At 39.8% G+C, this 24,674-nt stretch overlaps 1 protein-coding gene across 1 annotated transcript in view; it reads left to right on the forward strand.

Moving 5' to 3' along the window:
* The first annotated feature begins 3,262 nt into the window (after window positions 1–3,262).
* The window catches only part of MMRN1 (multimerin 1), a 48,121-nt gene continuing 26,709 nt past the window's right edge, over window positions 3,263–24,674 (forward strand). Inside the window, exons 1-3 of the mRNA XM_026101187.2 lie at window positions 3,263–3,916; window positions 20,436–20,555; window positions 23,073–23,179. Coding sequence (XP_025956972.2) covers window positions 3,372–3,916; window positions 20,436–20,555; window positions 23,073–23,179 — 772 coding nt within the window. The 5' untranslated portion in view covers window positions 3,263–3,371. The remainder of the gene's footprint in view (window positions 3,917–20,435; window positions 20,556–23,072; window positions 23,180–24,674) is intronic.

Raw genomic sequence — 24,674 nt, forward strand, 5'->3', positions numbered from 1 at the left:
ACAGCCCAGACATGCATTAATGAAATTAACTTGACAATAAGTTTTCATATGAGAGTATTCAGACAGGCAAATAAGCATTGTTGTAATGAAATCTACCAATCACCAGAAGCCAGATTCTGCTACACTGTTCTTCTTTGCACTGGTGGAAATATGCATTTGGTCCACTGACTTTAGAGGAATAATTAACATTTATAGTGGAGTAACTCAGAACAGAATCCAAAGCTTTGTTTGTTATTAGGTGCCCTGATTGTATAAGTAAGCACAGAGTGCAGCCATTGCAATTTTTTTAAAGCCATCTTACATTTAATATGCAAAAGTAGTCAAAACTAGTTTACCTCTCATTTTATTGTGACATTTCTAAAAATAACAGGTGACAAACACTAATTCACATAGTAGTATTAATTCAAAATCTAAAATATAGAGATAAAAAAGAAAAGTGCTCTCATGAAATAGCTTATCTTAGTCTTTAAATGAGATTGCTCATCAGACTGTCTCCTGTGTCCTTCTACATACAAAGGGCATTTACAGATTTTCAGTATGAATAAGAAAAAGGGGAAATAAAGTCTCCTAAAGGAAACACAACTGTATTTCTTCTCTATCATGGTATATCACAAAATGGCAGCTGTTTTACTTGCACCGTAAAATCCTACAAATTACAGAGACAATAAAACAGAAAAAAAACCCAACAACAACAACAAATGGAAAACCCAACCTACTAGCACATCTAGAGGGCCAGACTATCATCTGGGAACTGAAAGCCAGACATCCAAGCATCTCAAAACAGGAACAGCTATCACACTGATTTACTTGACTGCAATAAGAACTAGTGTTTTATCCTCCATGTTTTTCTTGAAAGTATCTTCTCAGGAACACTTATTTGGGCCAGTCATTCACCAGCTTTTCCATAGTGTCACTGTTATTCACCAGACTTTCCTGGAATGAGGATTTTGCTTCCCTTGTTGCTTCTGTTTTCTTCACAAATAACCCATAACATGCCCAGGAGAAGCTGTTCTGTTCCCATGTGCATATATTTGCTTTCATACATGCATTGTCCATAGTCCTGACTGCAGCCCTTGTGTCAGTGGCTAGAGACATTCTGAAGAGATCAACAATACTCTGTCAGGTCTATTCTGTTCCTGACAAGACTGTTCTGTCACTGATTTGTCACTGCTTTAAAACTTCATGTTACATTTCTCTATGCAATTCCTTGGGTAATGACCTTTCTCCTCTCTTTCCATTACAAGAAACTAGCTCTCCTTAGTCTCAGAAAGCTGGGGGATGTGAGTAGAGGAGAAAAGATTTCTTTTCTCTTTCCTGACTGCAGTATTCATCTTTGCAGCTGCTAAGCATAATTTCCTAGAAAATAAAGTCTGGAAGGGACATCCCAAAGTCATCTGGTCCAACTCCCCACTCCTCATACTGATTATACATAACCCCTAGGTCATTTTTGCATATAAAGCTCACAACATAGTGTTCAGACTGCAGTTAATACTGTATTAGAACAGCCTCTTTACTTAGCCTCTGTTGGGAAAAGCATTTCATGCCCTGTGAGGTATTGAAACAACTCAGAAGTAGAAAAAAAATCCCAAAACCTTAATTTTAAGGTCAAGCTTGGAAGATTTATGGAGGACGTTGCAGGAATTTGGAGTATGCAATAAAAGGGAAGCGATGGACTCAGTGATTCAGGATATTCCTCCCACTCTTGTCTATGGGTGAAATTCAGCAGATTTAGACATCTGAATTTAGAGGTCTGCATGAGAACTAGGTGTCTGAACTCCCATTATAGAAAATCAGAATCAAGGATGGGATTCAGTTGCTCCTATTGAAGTTTGTAACACCACTTGAAATGCCCTCAAGTATCCTGCCAGAAGCTCCTCCAGAAGGGCAGGTTTCCCATAGATCATGGGCCATCTCTGCCAGGCCCATATAGATGTCTTTCATATCTTGGGGGATCTCAAATGACACTAGACATGCATTTACAGGCAAGTGAACTGAGCCTCTAGACAAGATAGTCAATAAGCCAGTGAGTCTAAATTATGTTTGGATCATCCTAAAATAGACATCTCCATTTAGTCATGTGAATAGCCCTCAGACGCCCTTGAATATGTTTGTGTTGACTATAGGGTTGCTTAGACACCTACTTTCTATGTGGACACCTAAACATGGACATGAAAATGACCGTTTCTCAACCTGTGAAGGTTTCTCAACCTAATTCATCTAGACAAAAGAGTCAAGAAAGACAGAGTATTATAGTGTGTGGATGGGGTACACATGCTGTAGAGCAATCCAGCAAAGTTACCAAAGGAGTCTCCAGCAAGTCTAGGGCCAACACAGATGCTGGCAGCTGAGCACAGGACTAACCTTCCTTGTGGTAAAGGTCCTTGTTACTGCTAGCAATATAATCAATGTCACATGGATCCTTGACAGCATTATCAATTAAAAATAAATAGTCTCACCTAAAACACTTCCTCTGCCAAAGACAGTTTGTTTTTTTTTTGTTTTTTTTGTTTTTTGTTTTTTTTTTTTTTTTAAACAGTACAATAGGAAAGTATCTCTTCTTCCAGTGGAAAGAGTAAAATTAATAGCTGAATAGGAAGTGAAGGCTCTGAACATACCCCTGGAATGCAGCATTAGCTCAGGACTTGATTCCAATATTTCCCAAGTAATAGCATTCAAAATGTTTTGAACTTTCAGAACAATGTTATAGGCGTAAGCTGTGGCATAAAAAATAGCTAAAGATATATACATAAGTGAATACACAAAAGCATCAAGTATAACGATGAATACAATGAGAATCTCTTCCTCAACATTTCCCCACTTGTGGCAGCAGTGTGCTTAAGCAGTCAAAGTAAAATAGGAGACACAGCAAACCTTGAACTTTATGTAGCACACCAGATTTGTCAGGTCCTTTTTCAATAACAAGGTCATAAGCATGAGCTATCCAAAGGCCATATGTGACAAGTCACTTCTGTTCTCTATACACATACATATGAAAGGAAAATTACCTAATAATTTCAATTTCAATCCCTCAGGATTATCTCACTGTACATATTTTTCCACATTTCTATTGTGTCATTAATCTTCATCCTGTGGCTTCTGCAGAAACTCCTTTTTTCCTCCATGAAGGCTGCCAGGCTCCTGCTCTCCAAGGGGTCACAGGTTGCAGAGGAATCCACAGAAACAGGAAACCCGACTTCCTCATTCAGTTTTGAAACACCAAAACCTGTTTCCTTTCTACAGAATAAAACCCAGCAGGGCATTCTCTGGATAGGCTCACTGTATGAGCAGCAGCTCAGGGGAAGGAAGAAGCAGCAGGGTCCTTGCTTGGGGAGTACATGTGAGAGATCTTGTAGCCTTTACAAACCAGCAGAATGAAGGAGGTAATTTTACTGCTTGTATTACACTTACAGAGTGGCAGTGGTGGAGCTAATACTCCACACAAGCTCTGGACCACAGCTCTGGGTGGCAAAACCCAGACAAGTCCCTCAGACTTGGCTCCGTCTCCTACTGCAGTGCATGGCTCTGTAAACCCACTGACAATCGTAGAGTCTCCCCATTTTGAGATCCAAGCTGGCAAAGAGAGTATATTACAGGGACCCACTTTGGCATCTTCAGGCAAGACTCTGGGACAGAAAGCAGTGAAGAAAACCTCCAGTCCTACAACCTCTACTCCTACAAGCCAGTCAAATGGACACAGTGACAATGACAAGGATAAGATCAGAAGCTCATCTAGCAGCAATGGAACATCTCTACAGGGCAATCCTAGAAAGGCCCCTCTTTTGCAAGAGGTCACTAAAAGCCAGGATTCAGCTACAGGGAACAGATCTCTCAAGCAGTCAGCCCACAACACTGATATCACCAGCACCCCGCAGGATGTCAGCTTCAAAGCATCTGGCTTTGCAACTACCAGAGGAAAGTAAGCAAAATTACATATTTTTTCTTCTTTCTTACATACTGCTTAGGAAAGCTGTTGGTTATTTTCTTGTTCAAGTTAAATAATTGGCAAAACTCGTAGTAATTTCAGTAAGACTGGTTTCTGAGCTTAAGGAAGACCATCAAAAAAATAAGCAAGGGACCAAACCTGCAGTATTTGCTCAGTCAAAACCGTACAGTTGTAACAGAATAAAGGCTGAAATATTTAATTCCTCACAGTAGTTATCTCAAAGTCAGTAGGAAAGTTATTACCACATATGAGTAGGAAAGGACTAGAAGAGATGCCTCCTGTTTTATGCCCAGTAAATTTTTCTTTCTTGTGGGTAAAAGAAACTGCAAATGCACAGTTTTGTTTGGAAGCCATTAAAAATTGTGCTTGTAAAATTCTTATTAAATAGAAAAGTAAACAATTAAGCACAAAGTATGTCAATATCTGACAATTAGAAATGCCATTACTATTATCATCAAAAGGCGTGTTGCAGGATGGTGTGCATTAAGAACTGTATAACTTGATACCTAATAGCTGTGCTTAACAGGGAATATCAAGTTGTCCTGTCTAGTTTTATGGCTCTGGAATAGTCAGTTAGCCTCTTTGAGCTCCTACATCTTCACCTCTAAATGGGGATGTTAATATGACACCTCCAAGGTGAGTAAGTATTTCACTGAAATAAGTCTTTAGAACAACTATGAGTTGGCAAGTATTGTTTCTACCTTGTACATATGATCAGTCTTAGGTAAATAAGCTTTCATATTTTATTTATTGCAATAGGATTTAATTGTGATTGCAGAGAAGCAAAATAATCAATTCTTGTATTTTCTAGCACCTTGTTTCATGAGTGGCTGAGGAATAACCAGCTGTGCAACATGCATAAGGGTCTTATTTTGCTTGAGTTCACGTAGCAAGTTAGAAATAAAGCTAGGATTAGATACTGAAGCTAGTTATGTGTAGCAGCATGCAACCCCAGCATAAAGCAGTGCTGAATCTCCTCACTTTTTCTCCAACTGCTAGGCTGCAAAGCCTCTTTGTAGCAAGTTTCTACAGTTCTTGTGCATTACAGATCTAGTCTTCCTACTGCATACCAGTGCTTTTGAAGTCTTGTAAGGTGACTTGAGCTGTTCTTCTAGTTTTGCCACTGACCTAGACTAACTCAAGTAAGTCACTTTATTATTGTCTCACTTTCTCTATGAACTAGACCTGGATGAACAATAAAGTCTTATGTGACTCTCAGCAAAGTCATGAAAAAAAAATGCCAAGTCTAGTGTGCTCGATATTATTGATCACTACTGCAACACACCTGCAAAGTTACTGCCAAGGAACTATGCATTAAGGCACATGTGTTTTTATTTATTATGTGCAGGTGTTATTGCCAACACACTAAATCCATTTCCAGGGTGTTTTCTGTTTTTAATTTTGCATCTTTATTGCAAATAGACTGAAAGCAATGCTGTAAAACTTCCCATAAAGACTCACAGCTTTCTTTGAGCTTTACTTATTTAATGCTTCAGAGCAGTATGAATGAGTCAATGGCAGATTTCATAGCTGTAAAGTGTACTACCTCTGAGGAAATTTGGAAGCACAATTTGCTTTTTGCTTTGAATTGAGACAACTCTTCGGTTATAATCTGCATTTTAACCTGAATTTTCCAGTGACCTTGTAGGAACGGCATGAATCTAATTCTTTATGGCAACCCATTGTGCTACCATATGTGCAGAGATGCTGATATCAAAAGGTTCCGTATAGAAGGAACAATAGAGAGAGTTCAGGGACAGATGAGAGGGAGAGAAAGAAAAGGATGTGCCTTTTTTTCTTTTTAATATATTCAAAAAAATTTTTTTTTAAATAGTAATACACATACTTTGGTGGAGAGTGACTCTGTCTCCAGGGCTATCAAATTATCCACAAGGTAAAATATGTGCCCATTGTACAAGCTTAATTACGCAAACACCCTCTTTCTGAAAGAGGTTGTGTGCCTTCATAGCTTAATTGCTAAGAGAATTCCCTCAGTTAGCTTTACCCTAGATTATCTGAGGACAATATTATGTATAGATATCACATGGATACTAGGAATAGATTTAAAAAGTTCTTCTGAATCTTTTTTTTTAAATTTGTTCTTTTTTGACAAAAATCATGAAAAGATGTCATAGGAGTGTGATTTGGAAAGACAGGTTTAGAGAGTCTGCATCTGAGAAATTCTTTTTTTAATAATTTTTTCTAACTTTAAAAAGTCAGTTGCATTCACTCACTATTAAAAATAATTTCACTTGTATAGAACTTCCGCTCCAAGCTATGTATAAAGACCAGTACAAAAACTGAATTAAAAACACATAGAATTAAAGAGCAAGTTTTCAGGTACAGTGGTAAGAAAAGTTACCCATTATCCTATGGAGACAACAAATTAAACAATGGATTTGTGGTTTTAAATACTCTTTTCAGGGCAGAGCAAGGGCTGGCTGCTCTCTAAGGGACAGAGAGCTGGGGGTGAGTAGGGGCTCCTCATGGTGGCAGGGCAGGTCCTCACCAGCCAGGGTCCATCCCACCACCCCCAATGAGGGAGTAGGGCAGGCTGGGGGCAGCCCAGATCCCCAAAGACCAGGCACACCTGTGGTGATGGGGTAGGGCTAGGCTCAAGCTGGGAAGGCAGGTCAGTGAGTCAGGGTCCAGACGGGGCCTGTGGGAATAGTCAGGTTCAGACTGGACACAGGCCCATGATGGCGAGGCAGGTGACATAGCAGGGCCAAGGCCAGGCCCTCCATAGGGCAGAGGTCTGGATCGGCAAAGCCTGTGGACAGGCACAGCTGCAACACAGCTGGAACTGAAGATCTATATTCTTATGATGTAGCCCAGGCCTGAGCTTTAATGGGGCTCCTTGGCCCAGGTGAGACTGGTTAGGGCAACTAAGGCCCATTAGGGTACTCAGGGCCCTGACAATTTTCTGTTTCACTTCCCTGATACTGAAGAAACAGGCTGAGTATTAGAACTGTCAGAAGAAATTGATGGGGTTTTTTCTGCTGAAAAAAACCAGTTTTGCAAAAGACTATGCCTTTATTTTAAAAGCTTGTCTCAGGCTGGCTTTAGGCTCAGGTTCTAAGAAACTGTCTCAGGGCAGAAAGAGAGCAAGAGAGCCATAGTGCAACAGTCACTGAGTATATATAATAGGGCTATAAGACTCTGGATTGAAAATTCTGCTATAAACAAGGCAAAGCTTGGCTTTGAGCACTTCCCATATCACATTCTGATTTGGTATTTTAAGTGCTAACTATTAGGCATATCCATATCTCTAAAAACACTCAAGTTTTCTTTATTATTCACTGGAATGGAAGTGCAGTTGGAAATCTTGTTATTCTGCAGTAAATTAGAAGAATTTTATAGTCAACCTTAGAATAGGTACATAAGTTATAGATTCTTTAACTGAGACATTCATTTTAATATTCATTTGTCAGCAACATAACATGCATGCTATCAAACCATCTCAGAAGAGTGGTCTCTGGTTAGGTACCTTATTTTCTGGGAGGGTCTACACCCAAGGCTTCAGAAGGATAGGAAATTTCATAGTAAAAAATCTCAGCTAGGCTGAGCTGAAGAAAAACCTCTTTTTTTCACTGCCAGTAATGATTTTGACCTGAGCTCTGAAATGCACGGATTATGTTTCTACAAACAAATTTTCCTTTTTTTTCTTTAGAAGTATTTCTAGTTTGTTATCTCCAAGTTTTCATGCTATCTATATCAATATCCTATATTCACACCTTATCACATTTTTTGAAGTCTCTGAGGAAAATCCTGGAACAGCAAGTTTCACTATCCATATAGGAAAATTATTCCTTTATAGTACTTACTTGCCAATTTCTGAATGTCCCCTAGAAGAAGAGATGCATGGGGAAGCCTGAGGCAGGATTAAATTACAGTACTGTTCAGTTTTTCATTATTTTCCTGTTAGGTTCATTTTTTGTAGACCTTGCAAGGAAATACACTACTTCAGAGAAATCCATATATATCAACTCCTAAAAACGCTTCCCTGTCCTATTATAATGGCTGACTACTTGACCACACCTGGAGGGGGGAGAGCCAGGTTTAACCTTTTAAATCAGAGGGTGTTCCTGTCAGGGGGCTTGCAGGTGTGAGCTAAAACAATGCTGGATAACTAGTTGTGCTTCAGCAGTAGGGATGGAGTCTAACTTGAGTTCTTCCAAAGGTCAGTAAATTTAGATGTGAGCACCACTTTGATATCTAAGAAGAAAACTGATGCTCCATCCTTTTCAATTGACTTTATGTGAGAGATGCAATTTTTTTCAATCTGTGGAGAAGAAGCTGTTGCAATATTTTACTGTATAAAGCAGCTTAAATAACAGTGGGACTATGGAGCAAGTCTGAGGCCAAGTCCTGAGACTGGTACACTTATCCTTCCATTCTGAACCCAATTTTATTAATTACTATTCAAGACAGCTCCTGAATCCATCAGGCATTCATTTAGGCTGTAAATTAACCACACTTTCTCCACATTATTGGATAGCTCTGCATTACTCTTTTCCTCTTAGTATGTGCATATTCCAAATTTTCCAATTATCATGAATCCACTGAGGGTCTTCCTGGACTTCCCCTGCCATTACCTTGTGTAGCAGTGAGGTGATACTGTTTTATTATTAAGTGCAGAAGGGTTTAATAATCTCAGTACCAGGGACAGATTTGCTTAGCTGTCACATGCTGTGGGAGTGCTGAAGTATTTCATTCTCATGACCAGATCTCTGGATTTCTCCCTGGAAATTGCTTCTGCCTTTATCAGCTTGGTAGAATTCCTAATATATAGTTAAAATAAAATCAATGGCTAAGCTCGGTAGATGGTTCAAATGCACAAGACACAGAGAAACCTGATTTAACTGCCTGGTTAATTCCAGGTTCACAGTCTCTTTTGATCATGTCACTTTTTAATGGAGCAGAGAGAACAATTCTTGAATGGATTTCTGAAGATTTTGCATTGCTGTGTATTTACAATAAATAAAAGTGATGCATGGTATAGGTTTCTTCCTCACTAGGCATATTCACTAGAGCCTGGAAGGAAGAACCTTTTATGCTCACACTTAGTTTGCATTGGTAGCTAAGTGGCAGAAGAGGCTTGACAAGCAGTGTTTGCTTTGCCTTCCAAACGTTGTATTCTAGCCATGTGCAAAAGACCTTTGCAATGATCCCCTCTTTTCCAGCAGTGTCAGGTTCTTGAAAGTACTTCTGAAGTTTGGCTACTAGCCCACAATTTAATGCGCTGAACATAAGCTGAACACAGTGTTACTCCCACGGCAGTTCTAAAGACCAAAGCAAATCATTCAGCCAGGTACTGGTATTCACTACTTTTACTGATTCTTCATCTACAGAATGAAAGGGGCAAAGACGTAACTGTGTAGTTTTATAATGGTGCATGCAGTGTGATACCAAGATATAAGTGTCCAAAGAGAATTTTAAGGGAAGTATTTAAAAACTGGTGCTGTTTTCTGCTGAGCACAGATGTAAAATAGTTGATGGGCTACTAAGAGTGCTGGTATGAAGTAGCAGAAGAGCTGCATTGTACAGATTAGGTACTACAGCACACTGAACAGCAATATTTGTATGGGGCAACAGCTGCACAGGGTCAGTACTATTCACAGAGGTTTCATTTATATCAGTGCTAATAAGCATTGAGGAAATCTCTGCCACTACTGATGTCCCATGCACAGAATGAACTAAGAGTCCACTTGTTCCAACATGCTGTTCTTATTACAAATGATTCCAGTACCTGATTTTGAAGGAGTCGCTGCAGGAGATGGCATACACAGCTTGCACAGGCTCCCAGAGAGAATCTTAGGATCTTTCATCTTTCAGGGAGAGAATGGTAAACAGATATCCATACAATTTTGAACTGCAGGTGAAAATAATAATCATAATATCTGAAAACTAGACAAAAATGCAGGAAATAACAAAATCCAAGGTTCTGGCTTTCTGAGACTCAACCTTTCAGCAACGATGGCTCTGCAGTCATGACAGACTGCTTTCAATAGCATAGGAAACACAGCACTAGGGAAGAAAAAACAGAAACACGTCTCCATCCACACCACTTCTGAGATGCTAGCAAGGTACTTACCAATCTTCCAGCAAGCTTCTTCCAGGAAGCTCTTAGCTTCCTCAGAGTTTGATTATTTAGTTTTCCTCTGATCAGATTCAGATAAGGCATCACTATGCTGACAATTTCTTTCCTAAGTCCACAAAATTTTAATGAAAATAATAAAGGTTTTCATCCTTCTCATTACACTAACTACTGCATTACTATTATGCTTATCTTTGCTCTTGCTTTTTGTTGGTGCACTATGGGAGCAGCGAGGATTTAAGAACAGATTGTTTGCCTTTCTTGTTAATGTCTCTCCATCCCATTGCATAGATTAGTATTACAGTAACAACCTGGACACAGTGTTAGGATTTTGTTCCCAGCCACTGCAAACATTAAATTCTTTGCAGCATTTTCTTTATGGTACATCAGAAACATCTGCTCAAATTTGCACACAGAATATAGATTCTCACAAATCTGAATATAATTAACACTTCAGAAAACTGACACTCTAAATCCTAGAATAGATGTGGCAAGGAAAAGAACAGCAGCAAGGTGTCCCCATATGTTTTCCAAAGGCATTATCTGTGTTGCTAACTAAAAAATGCAAGTGACTCAAAAGACAATTTTTCTACTGCCAAATTCAAAAGCATGTATTCTGTATTACACTTCTGGTGAGTAACATCATAGCTGATGAGGAAAAGCCTGCTGGAGGGTCTGGGAAAAATCACCTTGAATTTCATGGACTTTTGCTCAGATTCTTTTTGTTCAAGAGCCCCACAGAAATCAATCAATGACAGAGTAAGGATACAGCTCTGCATGAGTAAGTGGCAAATCAGGTACAAAGCAACTGATAAGGCAATTTAACCCTTTAATGAAGCTAAATAAGAAAAGAGAAGCTGCCCAAAACAACACTAAAAACAGGGATTAAAGAGGAGTGACATTCATTCCTGGAACTGGGATGGGATTTTTTCTGATGTTGTCAGTATTTCCAAAAGTGTAAGTCATTACTGCCATATTGCAATCTCCTTTTCCGTAGATTAGAAGAGGACTAACAAAACAGTGAAAACCTGTGCCACTGAATGTCACCTGAGAAGCAGTGTCAGTAAACCAGAACAGGACTAGCTTAATGAATTTTGTACTCTGAACCAATTAGAGGAGGGAAAATAAATTTATATTCCCAAAGTAAAATCTTGGATTTAAGACCTTTTCAAAAAGCAGTTTATTTGGGTTTTCAAATGTGTTTTAGTGGATGATTCTCAAACCAGACTGATGGATATCTTTTCAACATTTAAATTTTATCTGTGAGAAATTCTGATTATTTTGAGGGACTCTGGGAAATAAGGTCTGAAAGAGCTGATCTGGTATGAAACAAGACATTTTTTCATGCTAAAATAGGTTGGTGAAATGCTAGATAAGTGGAAATTGTTAATTAATGTTGCAGGACAGGGCAGGACATGCAGTTAGTCACAACAGTAAATAAAAATTTGGATGGGACAAAGAGGCCATTCACAGTCCAAGGTTCCAGCGCTGTACATACAAAAAAGGGAAATGAATGATGAGAGTAGAATTTGTATTTTGGAAGAGGCAGGACAAAGTGTCAGGACCCTGAATCCTGCAAAAAAACCACAATCCAAACACTGTAACTCTCCACACCCGATACTCCCATGTCAACAAGTCAGCTGCTATCAGGGCTAAAAACATATCCTATGAAACACGTTTTATTGTCACATACTACAACTATATTTCAAGTCAAATGCACTTTTCAGAGACTGTCTGTTTTTTTCATTCCATTCAGCATGGAAAACAGATTTCTCAATTTCACTTTTGTTTGTGGTCAGTTCCTAGACAGTATTGGTTATTTTTTATTTCAGCTGAGATTAGTAGATTCATACATCTCAGATGAAAGGAAGCAGAGCAGTGAACATAGAAAATTAATCAATTTTGATTCAGGTTTACAATTTCTGTTTGAACTAGAGCTTATATTTTAGAAAGATGTCTGATATTCATTTAAAGATACAGAATCTATCATATCACTAGTATCAAACAGGTGAGAAGTCTCCTTAGTGACCTATTGGAGTTTAAAAAGAGTTGTTGAAACCAAAATCTGGTCTCCCATGCAATAGCAAAAAAATTGTAAGGGTGCTTTCTATCCTTTTAATATGTGTGTTTACATTATGCCAGTCAACATTATCTCTCCTCATCAAAACTTGGCAGGATTTTAAAGCAAACTGAAAATATATGTTTTTAAATTAATCACAGCAATGTACTGTTATACAACCTAAATTCAGGGCCTTACTCATTCTATGCTTATATGCTGTTCCTTGCATAACAGTTTTTCAGATTGGGAAGGATCCTAGCTTAAGAAAGTGGAATAATTTCTGGATTTTCACAGTTGTGGATTTCTGCCACACCATGTCAGTGTATGTTTTTATATAAGAATACACTTAAACTACTGTATTCAGAAGAACAATTGTATCACCCAGCAGATATATATAGATACATATATAGATATATATATATAAGCAAAGATCAAAGGATCACAGAACCATAGGATCATTCAGGTTGAAAGGGACATCGAGGGGTCTCTACTCCAACCTCCTGCTCACAGCAGGGCCAGCTGTTAGATCAGACCAGGTTGCTCAGGGCTTCATCCAGTCCTGTCTCAAAAACCTCCGAGGACGGAGACTGCAGAGCCTCTCTGGGCCCCTTCCAAAGCCTGGCCGTCCTCACAGGGAAATAGTCTTTCCTTACAGCCAGTCTGAACCTCTCCTGCTTCAATTTATGTCCCTTGTCTCTGATGCTCTAGTGCTCTGCTGTGAAGAGCCTGGCTGCAGCTTCTCAAAAGCCTCCTCATAGGGACCGGGGGCTGCCGTGCGATGCCCCTGAAGATGCCCTGCTCCAGGCTGAATGAGCCCTGGCCCCTCAGCCTCTCCTTGCAGGGCTCCTGCTCCAGTTGCTTGTAATACCTTTCCACAGTCTCTTTGCCTAGGCGTAAAGGACAATACAAAGAGAAAGCAAATCTAGAATCAGGATTCCTATTTCATACACTATTCTATGAAACACTCATCCACTGCATATAAACTGAATGAGGCATGACCACCAAGTCATGCACTGACTTTAACAAAAGCTCTAGCTCCCGGTCCTTTTGTATTCCTTTAGCTACACAGATTTCCCATATTCATGATTCAGTGATGTTCAGCTGTGCTGATTCAATATAATTTCTATTAAAAGCCAAGTAATCTAATTTTCTTGTGGATAAAAATAACCCATTTTCAGAGATAATATGAAAAGGACAGAACAAAATCTGTACCTTTTGTGTTCTGGCTGCTGCTGGTGTTCCTTTTGTGTGGCTTTAGGACCACTCACAAGGCTTGTTCAAAAGCATGGCCCACGCTTAGAAAGCACATGGAAGGGATCACGTACGGGCATACTCTATAGGCTGTAGCTGGCAGTTTTTGTGGATTTTTTTTTTTTCTTGGCAATGTACTCAAAGAACTGTTTACAGTGGAAACCTGCTCTGGAAGTGGTCACTGCCGTCTCAGAAACTTCCACTCACCCTCTCACCCTAAGGAAATCATCACTTTGCAGTGACAGTGTAAACTGTACTTTGCTTTTCATTAACATCAGATATCACAGTGATAAGGGGACTGGTTCAAAGCCCGTTGAAGTAAGCGGAAATATCTCCATTGACAGTAACAGTGTTCAGAGCAATCCAGTCATACACCAGATAGTTTTGTCAGCAGGCTGCTATATCCTTATGACATACTTTTGCAAAGCTAGAGGAGTTATTTTTACTTAAAAAGAGGGACGAAGGGCCTGCTTTCAAGAAAACAAAAGATAACGGGTAAAAGTCACAGCACCCTTTTCTTCACGCTTTGGAATCAAAAAGAAATTTATTGTGGTCTTTCCTTTTTTCCAGGCCCTTTACCCTCCCTAATGAATTCCTGGGAGTTTAGCAGAAGGTCGCAGGCCTCTCCGTAGCTGTTCGTGTCAGTAAACGGTACGAAGTGAAGCGGCTTCACCCCGCGCTATATGGGAACGTCAGGTAGCCACAAGCCCGCCCGACTTGGCCCCGCGGGCACGCGTGAGCGGCGCCTGGCGGGGCCGGGGCACCTGGCCCACCAGCGCCTTCGCGGCACGGCCGCTAGCCCGGAATGTCCCCCCGCGGCCCCGGTTACGCCGGCGCTGCGGCGCGAGCGGCACGTTAACGGTCGCCTTCCCGCCTGTGCGGGGCAGCGCCGCCACCTGCTGGCCCTGCCCGGCAGCGCCGCGGCGGCCGCCCAAGAGAGAGTCAGCTAAATAGAGGGAAACACTCCAATAATTTGTCTTTTCCTTTCAGAAATAAGTTTTTTTCCAACGGAGGGAAATGTATTATTAGTACAGACTCGTGTAGACTGGGCAGTGGTTTTGTTGCCATTTAGTATACGCAGTGTGGGCAATCCTTGCTTACAATTGCCCTGAAACTGCTTTCGTTTCACAGCTATATCCAAGCTGCATCCTTTCTGTTTTCTGACCAATTACAGAAATAAAGAAATGCTTCATTGGAGTCTTTTCTCTGTGGAAAAGGAAAAAGGACTGGTGTAAGCAGAAGAGAAGAAAACTTGCACAGTAGAGCTTTAACACAAGATTTGAAAAAACCATATAGGACATGTAGGATCCTGAAAGCTATATAGAGGCTTAAAGGCTTCCTTTAATAAAACCTCATTTAGGTTTCATTAATATTTTCCCAAATGCAGGCCCTTTGCTCCAGCCATGTGTGCAGACTCCACAGCCTGAAAGCTACTCAAGACTTCAAAGTCATAATGGCTGCACAACCCACAGGACTCTGGCCTGCTAAGACGACAGCGTAGACGTACATTTTAGTTGCAAGGGAAACATGCCACGCTTTGTACTAAGCCCTGCTTCTCATATGTGGTCAAACTGCACTTGATATAGAATTGGGCCAGCAATATTTTGCTTTGAGCTGAAAATTGTGTTGCAAATACCGCAAGTGAAGAGGTTATTTTAAAGATTCGAGGACGCAGAGGTAGTCTGCCGCGCTTGGCTATGAGTGATTTTTCCTGGCCAATACATGCAAGTGAAGGATGAAATCTGTCACAGGGGCTTTATGCCAATCAGGGACTTGCACTGCTTTCTCTAGGGTGGAGAAAGCTGTTGTATGTTGTGAGGATTTTGTTTTGTTTTTAAATATAGCTTTCTTGATTGAAATCAGGCTCAATGCAAAAGAAACAACAGGCTCCTGCAGCTCTCAACAAAATCTACGTGTTAGAAGCCTGTGTTGTTAATCTGGAATATATTATTCCATGAAACATAAAGAGGATTTTCAGGTTTAAATTCCTGTTATGCAAAACAGTTGTCTTGTATCCTGCCTTTGCATTAACACACCCTGTCGTAGTCCTTCTGCCACGCTTCATCTTCTATTTTCAAAGCTACATTTTTTCAGACAATTTGATTTCAAAATTATATTTACATTCTTAACATCTCTTAATGAGCTTATTTCATTGGTAGCATAAACCTAATTATGAGTCACACCAGGGGCTCTTTTGCCATGGATGTTTTCTCCAATTTAGTCTGATCAAAGGTTGCCGGCCCATGAGAGAACCACAGCCTCAGACATTGCACTGATGTACCTTAAGAATGAGTTAACTACTTTAAATAGAAACAGTCTGTTCACGTTCAGTTAAATTTTTGGTGGAGATCAGAGATTGAGTTCAGACTATCTTCCAAAAACAACAGCAACCCTTTACTGGATATTTGGGGTTCACTGTATTACTTTTTTTCCTTTGGAGTGCATCTCCAAATGTGCAAGATTCTGTAGCTGTTACCTTGAAGTTAGCCACTCTCAGTCATTATGATAATTAGTGAATTTACATGTTAAAAGTAGAGGTTTTTTTAAATTCCCTGTATTCCAGGCCTTTCATGTATTTTACAACAGCTTTTTATGTCTGCTTTCTTTGTTTTATCTTTTCGCTGATAACATTTGTTCAGATGTAAAATGAATCCTGTTATCAAAAATTATATCTAAACAATATGCAGCACAGAAAGGATCTGCACTGATAACACTGCTATATTTCCTTTGCTTTATCCCTTTCTTTGGTGAGCTGTAGGGCCCTGCACATGAGGGTAGAGCACAGGTTAGGGAGCTAGGAGCCTAAGTCCTAACCACTGGCTCCCTACAGTTTGGGATGAACCGCTACTGCCAGATTTTGAAAGCTGACTCCTATTTTGGGGACCTTGGTTCACAGATGTGTTAAGGAACTTAACTGCCCAAGGTACTAGCTCTTAGTTCCTCATTTTCCAGACAGCTAACTTCCTATAGTACAAGAGGTGAGACAGTAAATATCTGCTTAACGTGGTATTATCACTTTGGAGATCTTCTGATCAGACTTTTCATATTGTTGGTTAATTCCTGAGAATTATTCAAGAATTTAGATTTTACATTCTTTCTACCAAGTTCAAATCATAAGCAAACTACCACCTTTAGTGAGAGCTCTTCCTAAATAAACCACTGTCAATCTGGCCCAGTATCACTGTGAAGAGAAGATGTTTAGTACCCTGTTCATACACTGAGAGGCTTTTTTTCTTCATCTCTTTGCTGTGCTTCAGAGAAAAATACAGTTTTTATTCTCAGGTATGAATATGCAGAATCCTCACTAGAGCTATGACATGGAGAAGGCCCAATGCCTGTAGTGAGAAAGGAGCTCAGTGTCAGGTCCCTGAGGGCACTAACAGGCCTTAATTGCCCTGAGCAGCCTCACCTGGAGCCTCCCCTCCACACTTCCTGCTTAGGGGCTCTATTTAAACCCAGGCCTGAGACTTTGTTCCTGTTTGGAGCTCTGTTGTAGGGGTATCTATGTTTAGTCTTGCTCCTGAGTTGTTCTTTGGCTTTCTTGGCTTGAACTTGGGCCTGACTTGTTACCTGGCCTTTGCCTGATGCTCACTGGGTTGTCAATAAGGCCTGTTGCTGTTACCATGCTCCTCTGCTCACTTGGTTGTGAGGCGGTTCCCTCCCAATGAGGTTAGTACCTGGCTTAAGTAGCAGCTGCCATTGGCTTCCTGCTTGCCTTCCCTGAGGAAGTAACCCTGCCTTTGCTGCTCCCTGATGCTCAGCAAGAAAGCCATCTAGAAGAGCTGAGCTTCTGGCTGGGCTCCTAAAAACTAACAGCCCAGCAGGTGCCTTACCATGTCCTGTTCTGACTGAATGCTGAGTGGGAGGAGGTACCTATATTCTCTGCAAAGATATGCTAGAATGGATGAAGTGATCTGCACACTCTCCACTGTCATTTAACTTGTGTGCTGAACTGCTGACCATGTTTTATTGAAGGTATCATTATTGTTTGGTTACTAGTATTACAGTCTCCTCTAAGCTGAGAGCATAGACTCATATATGACCCATACTCCCCAACCACAGTGCTGCTGTAAGTAATCTTATGATCTGTTTGTGAAACACAAAAGGCATAAATCTCCTTTTGATTCTGCCTATTTTATGTGCATATAATGCCATAAAGTGGTGCGGAGTTCCTTCTGACTTCCACAGAGGTGGTGAGAAGAGAACCTAATCTTTAAGCTTATGGTTTAGAGCTGAATTTCATCTTTGGTGAATCTTTATTCATAGAGTTTCTAATGTAGAGACTTGGACAAAAGGCTGCAGCCAGAGGAGAGAGAGAACATAAAGGATGCATCAAACAAAACCACAGGCTCTTTATACCCAATTAAAAAAAATATTATCCTAATGAAAACTCTCAAGGAAGTGGAGAGTGAGTGGGTGAGATCAGATCAAAGAGATTCAACAGCACTCTCACATGAAATGCATTATTCATCAATTAAACAATGTGTGTTGTGTAAGGAGCACCACAATATGATATTGGAAGCATAAATACTGAGAGGTTCAGTATAGTGACTTCACTTAACATCTTACTTGCTAGGTTATCCTACTGTTTTCTCAGGAATCATTTCTCCAAGTAAAGCACTACTGAATCTGAGAGTAGTGCACCAGTAGGACCTCTGAAGGCAAAAGCAATCACTTGGGGATAACCATTGCTCTCATTTGCAGCAGTGGAAATCTGTAGTAATGCTAATTAAGTAAATGGAACTAGTGTCTGGAACTGTATTTTGATTTCCACTGTGAGCAGCCTGTAGCAAAATACTGATTTTTAAGGCTGGCTGGGTAATGTAAATATATATTTAACTTTCTTACCTGATTATGAAATGCTTACAGAACTACAACAACTGGAAGCAAGTAGCATGAGCAAAGCATGACAGTGGAAGGCAAGCTTTCAGTTCTCATACGCAAGTATTAGTGTAGAATTACTTGCAAGTTCACCAGTCCTATTAATCTTGTCACTTAGTTGCCCAGTCAAAATCTAAGTACATTTCAAAATGAACAAGGAAAGGGTGTATGACTGTAAGAATGGCCAGAGCAGTAGTGGTCTATCAGTAGAAACCAGTAAATGGGGGGGGGGGGGGGGGGAGGAGGAAAGGGAGAGATGAGGGGCAAATATGCAATGATACCTTCTTCAGCATGCCTTCAATCTGCAGCTGAGGGACTTGGTGAGTCAGAGATTATACCTCCATCTTTATGTTAAGGAGCCTTAATGGCACTTTTTTCATGAAATCAATTGCTCTTTTGTATTTATTTTGGCTTCCAAAACATCCAAATTTGGCAGACAGTCTAACTTCATGAAAACATTTTTTTCCTCTTTATTTTAGAGCTGATTGTTTTGTTTTCATGCCTGTTGGTCTTGTTATGACAAACAGTGAATAATGACCTCCATGACTTCCCATCCTTCAAGCCTTTCAAGTTGAAGGAGTCAGGCACTGCTTAGTGTCTGCTCATAGACAAGCTTTCTAGTACTTCTGTTATCTTTTTTTCACCTGTCTCTATCTGTTCAATTTGAATCTTTTCCTCTTTTTAGGATACAGGGGTAAAAACTGCCTTCTGTATTCAAAATGTGAGCTAAACCTAAGTTCTTGTACAGAAACAAGGAATTAATTTAGTCAAACAATGGTGGTTTCTGTTTTTTCTCTAGTTCTTCCTTCATAACTCCAAGCAGTTGACTTGCGAATTTGACTAATGTGAAGTATCAAATTGACATATTCAAAGAGATACAATGGCTTCAGCCCCTTTTTCCTGATTATTGTTGATGTAGATATTGTCATACCACATGTACAAGGCTGTCTTTTTGTGCACCAGTCTGCGTTATGACTTTTCTGCCATTTATTTAGTTGGAAATGCAGTGTCATGATTTCAGCAATTCTTTATGATCAGTTTTAGGTTTACTATCCAAAAGGATTTTGTATACAAAAAGAAAGCTATTTGACTACTTTCTACATCATTAATGAATATAATGTCTATTACAGATTCATGTTGGATTCTGCTGATAAACCCTTTCTTGAGAAAGCTGACTGTTGTCTGCTTTCATTTAATGCCTTACTAATCTACAGGAGTACCTATTCTCTCACTATTCAACAACCTTTAAGAGCTTTTCTTTAAGAGCTTTTGGTGAGTGACCTTGCCAGAAGCCTCTGAAAATTGCCCTTTATCCACATGCTTATGACTCAAAGAATGCCAGTAAACTCGTGGCATGATTTTCCTGTACAAAATCTGTTCTGAGCCATTACCACTTAATTCTGTTCTTTACTATAGTTTCTACTAACTTGCCTGGTTTTGATATCAGATTTAGCAGCTTGTAGTTTCTTGCAACCACCTTAATCCCTTCAGAAATTGGCCGTACACTTGCCAACTCAAGTCTTGTGCTACAGTTAAGTTTGATCACTTCATTTGTGACTTTTTTTGGGAGGAGAAAGGGGGGAAACTCCCAGGGACACAGGCTGGCACGGAGCTGTGGCACATTCTGGCTGGGTCTGGCCTTGGCCTCAGAGTGCAATGCAGAATAGTCATGCAGTCTACATGTATGCAGCCTCTCCTGGGAAAGGGAGGAAGAATAGAAATATTCATCCATAAAATAGAAGAATGGATAGTTTTGCGTGTGTAAAAAAATATATATATATATATATATATATATATATATATATATATATGTAGCTAAACCTTCCTTTGAATTGTGAAGAAACAGTTTGTGGTCTGTAATGTGGGTGTATTTTAAGACCTGTTATTACTGCAGTCTAGAAAGGCCTCTTTGTACTTGGTGCTCCACAAACATTTACAAATAAAGATTTAGATTTGCAATATAAATATGCAGAGGTGGAGAAAATGATTGGCTCTTTTCTTTGTTAGTGGGTAGCTGAAGCACAAGGACTAAATGTCTTGGGCAAGACTACTCTGGCAGTTTGTGAGAGAAATTAAACTTAATTTTCATAACTTTTCCTATGCCTTAATTATGGGATTAATCTTTCTCTAAGTATCATGTCTTCATCATGTTTTTGCATATACTGTTTGTATATTTGATTATATTTACCTTCTGTCTCCTACAGGAACTGGTGTGCTTATGTCCATACCAGACTCTTACCTACAGTGGTAGTGGACAACCTGGAAACCTTCTCATCAGGCAGAGTGAAGCCTTGCACTTGGCTTACTGGATCTTGTGCTCAGAGGTTTGTGGAACTAGAAAGAAAGAAAGTACTTGCAAATATTTGAATTATCACCAGCTGGCAAGTAATACAGCTGAGACTTCAAAAATGCAAACAAGAATGCATTTGAATTAATATACTCAAATGAAAATTACAATTGTGCCTCTTCTACTCCCTCTACCCCTCTTACAGGACTAAGTTTAAAAAATAAAAAAAAGTTGGGGTAGTTAAGTTGTATAATCTTTTGGTCTCTAAGCAGTTCTTGCATCCAGAAAGTGTGCATTTACCTAGCTTACCTAATCAGCCAGCTTGGAGCCTGCTGGAGCAAGTTTTGGAGCCTGTTGTCCCCACATACCTACCTGGGTTTCCTTCCTGTGGAAATTAGAGTGTGGAGGAGAGGGGGAAGCAGACTAGCCCACTTCCAGGTCTCATCCTAACAAGGGGCTGAAGTAAGTATAAAAGCTTACAGCTGGGAAATGCCTCCGAGCTCCTCAGTAGGGACTTCGGTGCCCTCACTCTGGCACCCTCTGGTTAGTACAAAGCCTTCAAATAGGCCCACTGCTTATTCACCTCTTTCACGGTTCTGCAAGGAAGGTGCACATGTGCAAAGCTTTAAAGCACATGCGGAAAAGAAAATCCCGTCTGTGCAGCTTCCCATGTTTGTGTACTGTGAGAGCATAAGGCTTTCCCTGAACAGCATAAATGTTTTTATCTGCTGGGGTTTTTATCTTTGGCAGGACTTTGGTGAGGCAGTAAACCTAGATGAGTAATGGTTGTGGACATAACTTGTAAATAAAGATTGTGCTAAGCATATTCATATTGTCCTTTGCAGTTTGGGTGCCTCATTAGATTCTACATATGTACAGACCTCAGTAAATGAGGTTGAATTTAAATACATGAGGCTGGAAAACAGCAGCTTGAAACAACAAAATGAAAATTGTAAAATATTTGTCCCTTGAAAAATTTCAAAAGCTTCTCACCTGTCAGTATGACTGTACTGAGAATTGTGCCCTAGGTGGTATGGCAGAACATGCTTAAAGCTTTCATGTGAGACCTGGAGTATAGTATCCTTAGTATTTTGGGACTCTGAGATACAGCCAACAGCATCCTACAACTGTGGCATGAGCCCTGCAGTTGCAATTTGGCCATCTTTTTTCCTAATTTGATCTTCGGAATAATTCTGATTTTGTAAGAAAATAAGTTCCTTAGGTTACTTCTGTAAATAAGTCTGTTATATACAGTTCTGGGGCTTGTCTACATGAAGAATTATTTTGGAATAGCTATTCCTGATTAATTCCTTTCATGGATACTACTTTTTTTGAGTGCTTTCAGGAATGTATTAGGCTAATGCAGGATATGGCACTCCTATAAAATAAGAGCATCCCTACAGCAAGAGAATCAGAGCTCTCTCACTTTTGGTTCACTTTATTCTTTATTGCATTCTTGCTATTGAAAGAGCCTTTTTTCAGAGGCAGAGCTGACTGGGGATGCACAGAGCTCCTGCCAGGTGCTGTAGAGTTAAAGATATAAGATGGCATCCCTTGTGGAAGGGTGACAAGGCTAACTGCAGTGGAAGACATGGTGGCATTTTTTTCGTTAATTCATTTGGAAGATATTTTTTGGTGTGACGTAGTTGGCATTAGTCTTCAGATTTGCCCTCTTTCTGCAATGATTTAAATAGGAATTGTGTGTCCAGAGGTTCTCTGTAGCATTTTTTATCTTCACATTTTCTGAGTTTTGAAATCTTGTTCTCTGTAATAGCATTTAGCAACTGCCAGGACTGTTTGATACTCTTTATTCTAACTTTGTATTTAACTTGTTAAAACTGGCAGGCAGACTTGCTGTGGCTTTTTTCTTGTATGCCCTGTTGCAGGAGGTTCATTCTAAACTGACTTCTCTGAAGTTAAGAAAGCTAAAAGAGGGAATGATATGGGTAGCCAGGGCACACAATGTGCTGGAACACAAAACCAAAGTTGCTGCTGTGTCTGCAGTTGCATATTTAACAGTAATAACTGAAATGTCACAACTGTATAGCTATACATCCTTCAATTGACTTGCAGGCTGGATATCTCAAAGTTTTGAGATGAATGTGTGTAGAATCTCCTTCAAAATAATCAACCAACATGGCGTAAAGTCATCTTTAAAGTCTGGCCCCACAGAGAGCAGCAGAGGCTTTATCACTGATTTTAAAGGAGCCAGGATTTCACAATGGCATTTTTTTGGCTCACTCTGTCCAGTTTAGTAGATACTATAATATCTCCCATAACAGTTGGTAGTATTGAGTGCCTCAGTAACATATTTGGGGGAAAAGCCTGACAGTGCTGAATAGACATCAGGCTCCTTTAAGATGTATCCGGATGGTAGAAGGTTGCAATTTTAAAACTGTGGTTGCTGTTGAAACACCAAGCCCTGATGAGGTTTTACTTTCAAGCAGTTAATGAAAGAATACAGTTGACATGCTAGAAAGTATAGCTATTTATATATGTATCCTACAGCTCCTTTACAGTCACCTAAAATAGGTTTAAAATGGTTTTTTTGCAGGTCTCAGACAGCAATGCTTCAAGCCTACAGAATCAAACATAAAATAGTGACATCACTAGAGTGGAAGTGTTGTCCTGGGTACAGCGGACAAAACTGTCAGCCCAAAAGTGAGTGAGTTTTAGTGGTTTGAAACCTATTCACTTCCAGAGAAGAAAACAATACAATCTGAGAGCAAAGGGCTCTGCTGAAAATGAATACAACTCTTTGTTGATTTAAAGCCAGGAAAAATGCAGAGTAGGCTAAAACATTTTGGGATGTTGACTGTTTACCCTGCATGAATTTCCAAATCAGATGAGCAGTGCTTCCTTTCTTCTCTTCCACTCCAACTAAAATTCATAATGTTGAACCTCATTCTGTTTTGCTAAAATATGGAGTTTGCGTTCAGTGCTTCACCAGTTCTGACTTTTTAGTTATTGAGTGTTGCAGCCTTGGTGATGTTAAATACAGGTTCTCCATTGAATACTTGCTATAAAAAGTCTGCAGCACTGTAATGCTTTGGCTTTCAGACTCAGGCTCTAAGAATATATTTTAGATGTAATAAAATAATCTGGCAACTTTGTTTCTCTCTGAATTGGGTAGAAATGTTGTTGTTCAGTTCAATAGGGACTGAATTTTACTTGGTGTTTTACATGATCCATGTGTAACTTTGCCTTTTTTAGACAGAATGGAGTGTTTTACCATTGCCCTGGTGATCAAACATATGGCAATGTACTGTAGTTTAACATCTGTACAATAGCTGTTTCTTTGCTCCTGTCCTTAAGTAAGCTGCCCTTGAAAAATAAGATATGGCATCAGCATACACACTTTAATTGAATGAATATTACAAGAAAGGCCATTAGATGTGGTAGGGAATTCAATCAGCAGTGGTAAAGTAGAGGCTGTGATTAAAAATTAATGTAGAGGAATGAAGAGAAATCACTCTTATTTACATCCAGGAGGGAATTACCAATGCTGAAGAGACAATCTCAGCAGGCACAGAATTCTCTTCTGTGCAACTAAGCATGGAGTCAGACATTAATGTGGGGCTCAGTCAGCAAGCAAGGCTGTCCAGTAAGTGTGGATCAAATGGTTTAAAGGTTTGTTTTTACCTGTGAACATTTGAAAAAATAGATTAGAATTGCTTAAAAAGGGGAAAGTACAGTTGATGGAACTGATATAGCATTAAAACAGGGAAGCATTGGTCAGCAAAGAAGATGTAACAACTTGCAGTGACATAACATAAAAATAAGAATAAAGGAATATATGTTGTCAAGTGTTACAGCAATGGGTTTTAAAGCAGATCTCTTCAGTTGTGTTCTCAAACCTCTTCTGACTTGCTGAATAACTTGGAAGTCGCTTATAATCTGCATGCCCAAGTGTACCCGTCTAGAAAATTGAGATGACACTTATCTTGCAGGGGCACTGGGAGATTTAATTAATGCTTGTAGAAGTGCTTAAAGAGATTGGGATGAAAGGTGTTATGTCAGAAATACTCCTCTTCCCTGCTTTTGGAATCCTCCCTCCCAGGAGGAGCAGACCACCAGCGCGCGCCCTGCCTGCATTGTTCAATTCCCAAGCAGGGACTTCAGCTAATGAACTCGAGCAGTTGGGATCCCAGCAGCA

Source organism: Dromaius novaehollandiae, chromosome 4, assembly GCF_036370855.1.
Source record: "Dromaius novaehollandiae isolate bDroNov1 chromosome 4, bDroNov1.hap1, whole genome shotgun sequence".
Taxonomy (NCBI): Eukaryota; Metazoa; Chordata; class Aves; order Casuariiformes; family Dromaiidae; genus Dromaius; species Dromaius novaehollandiae.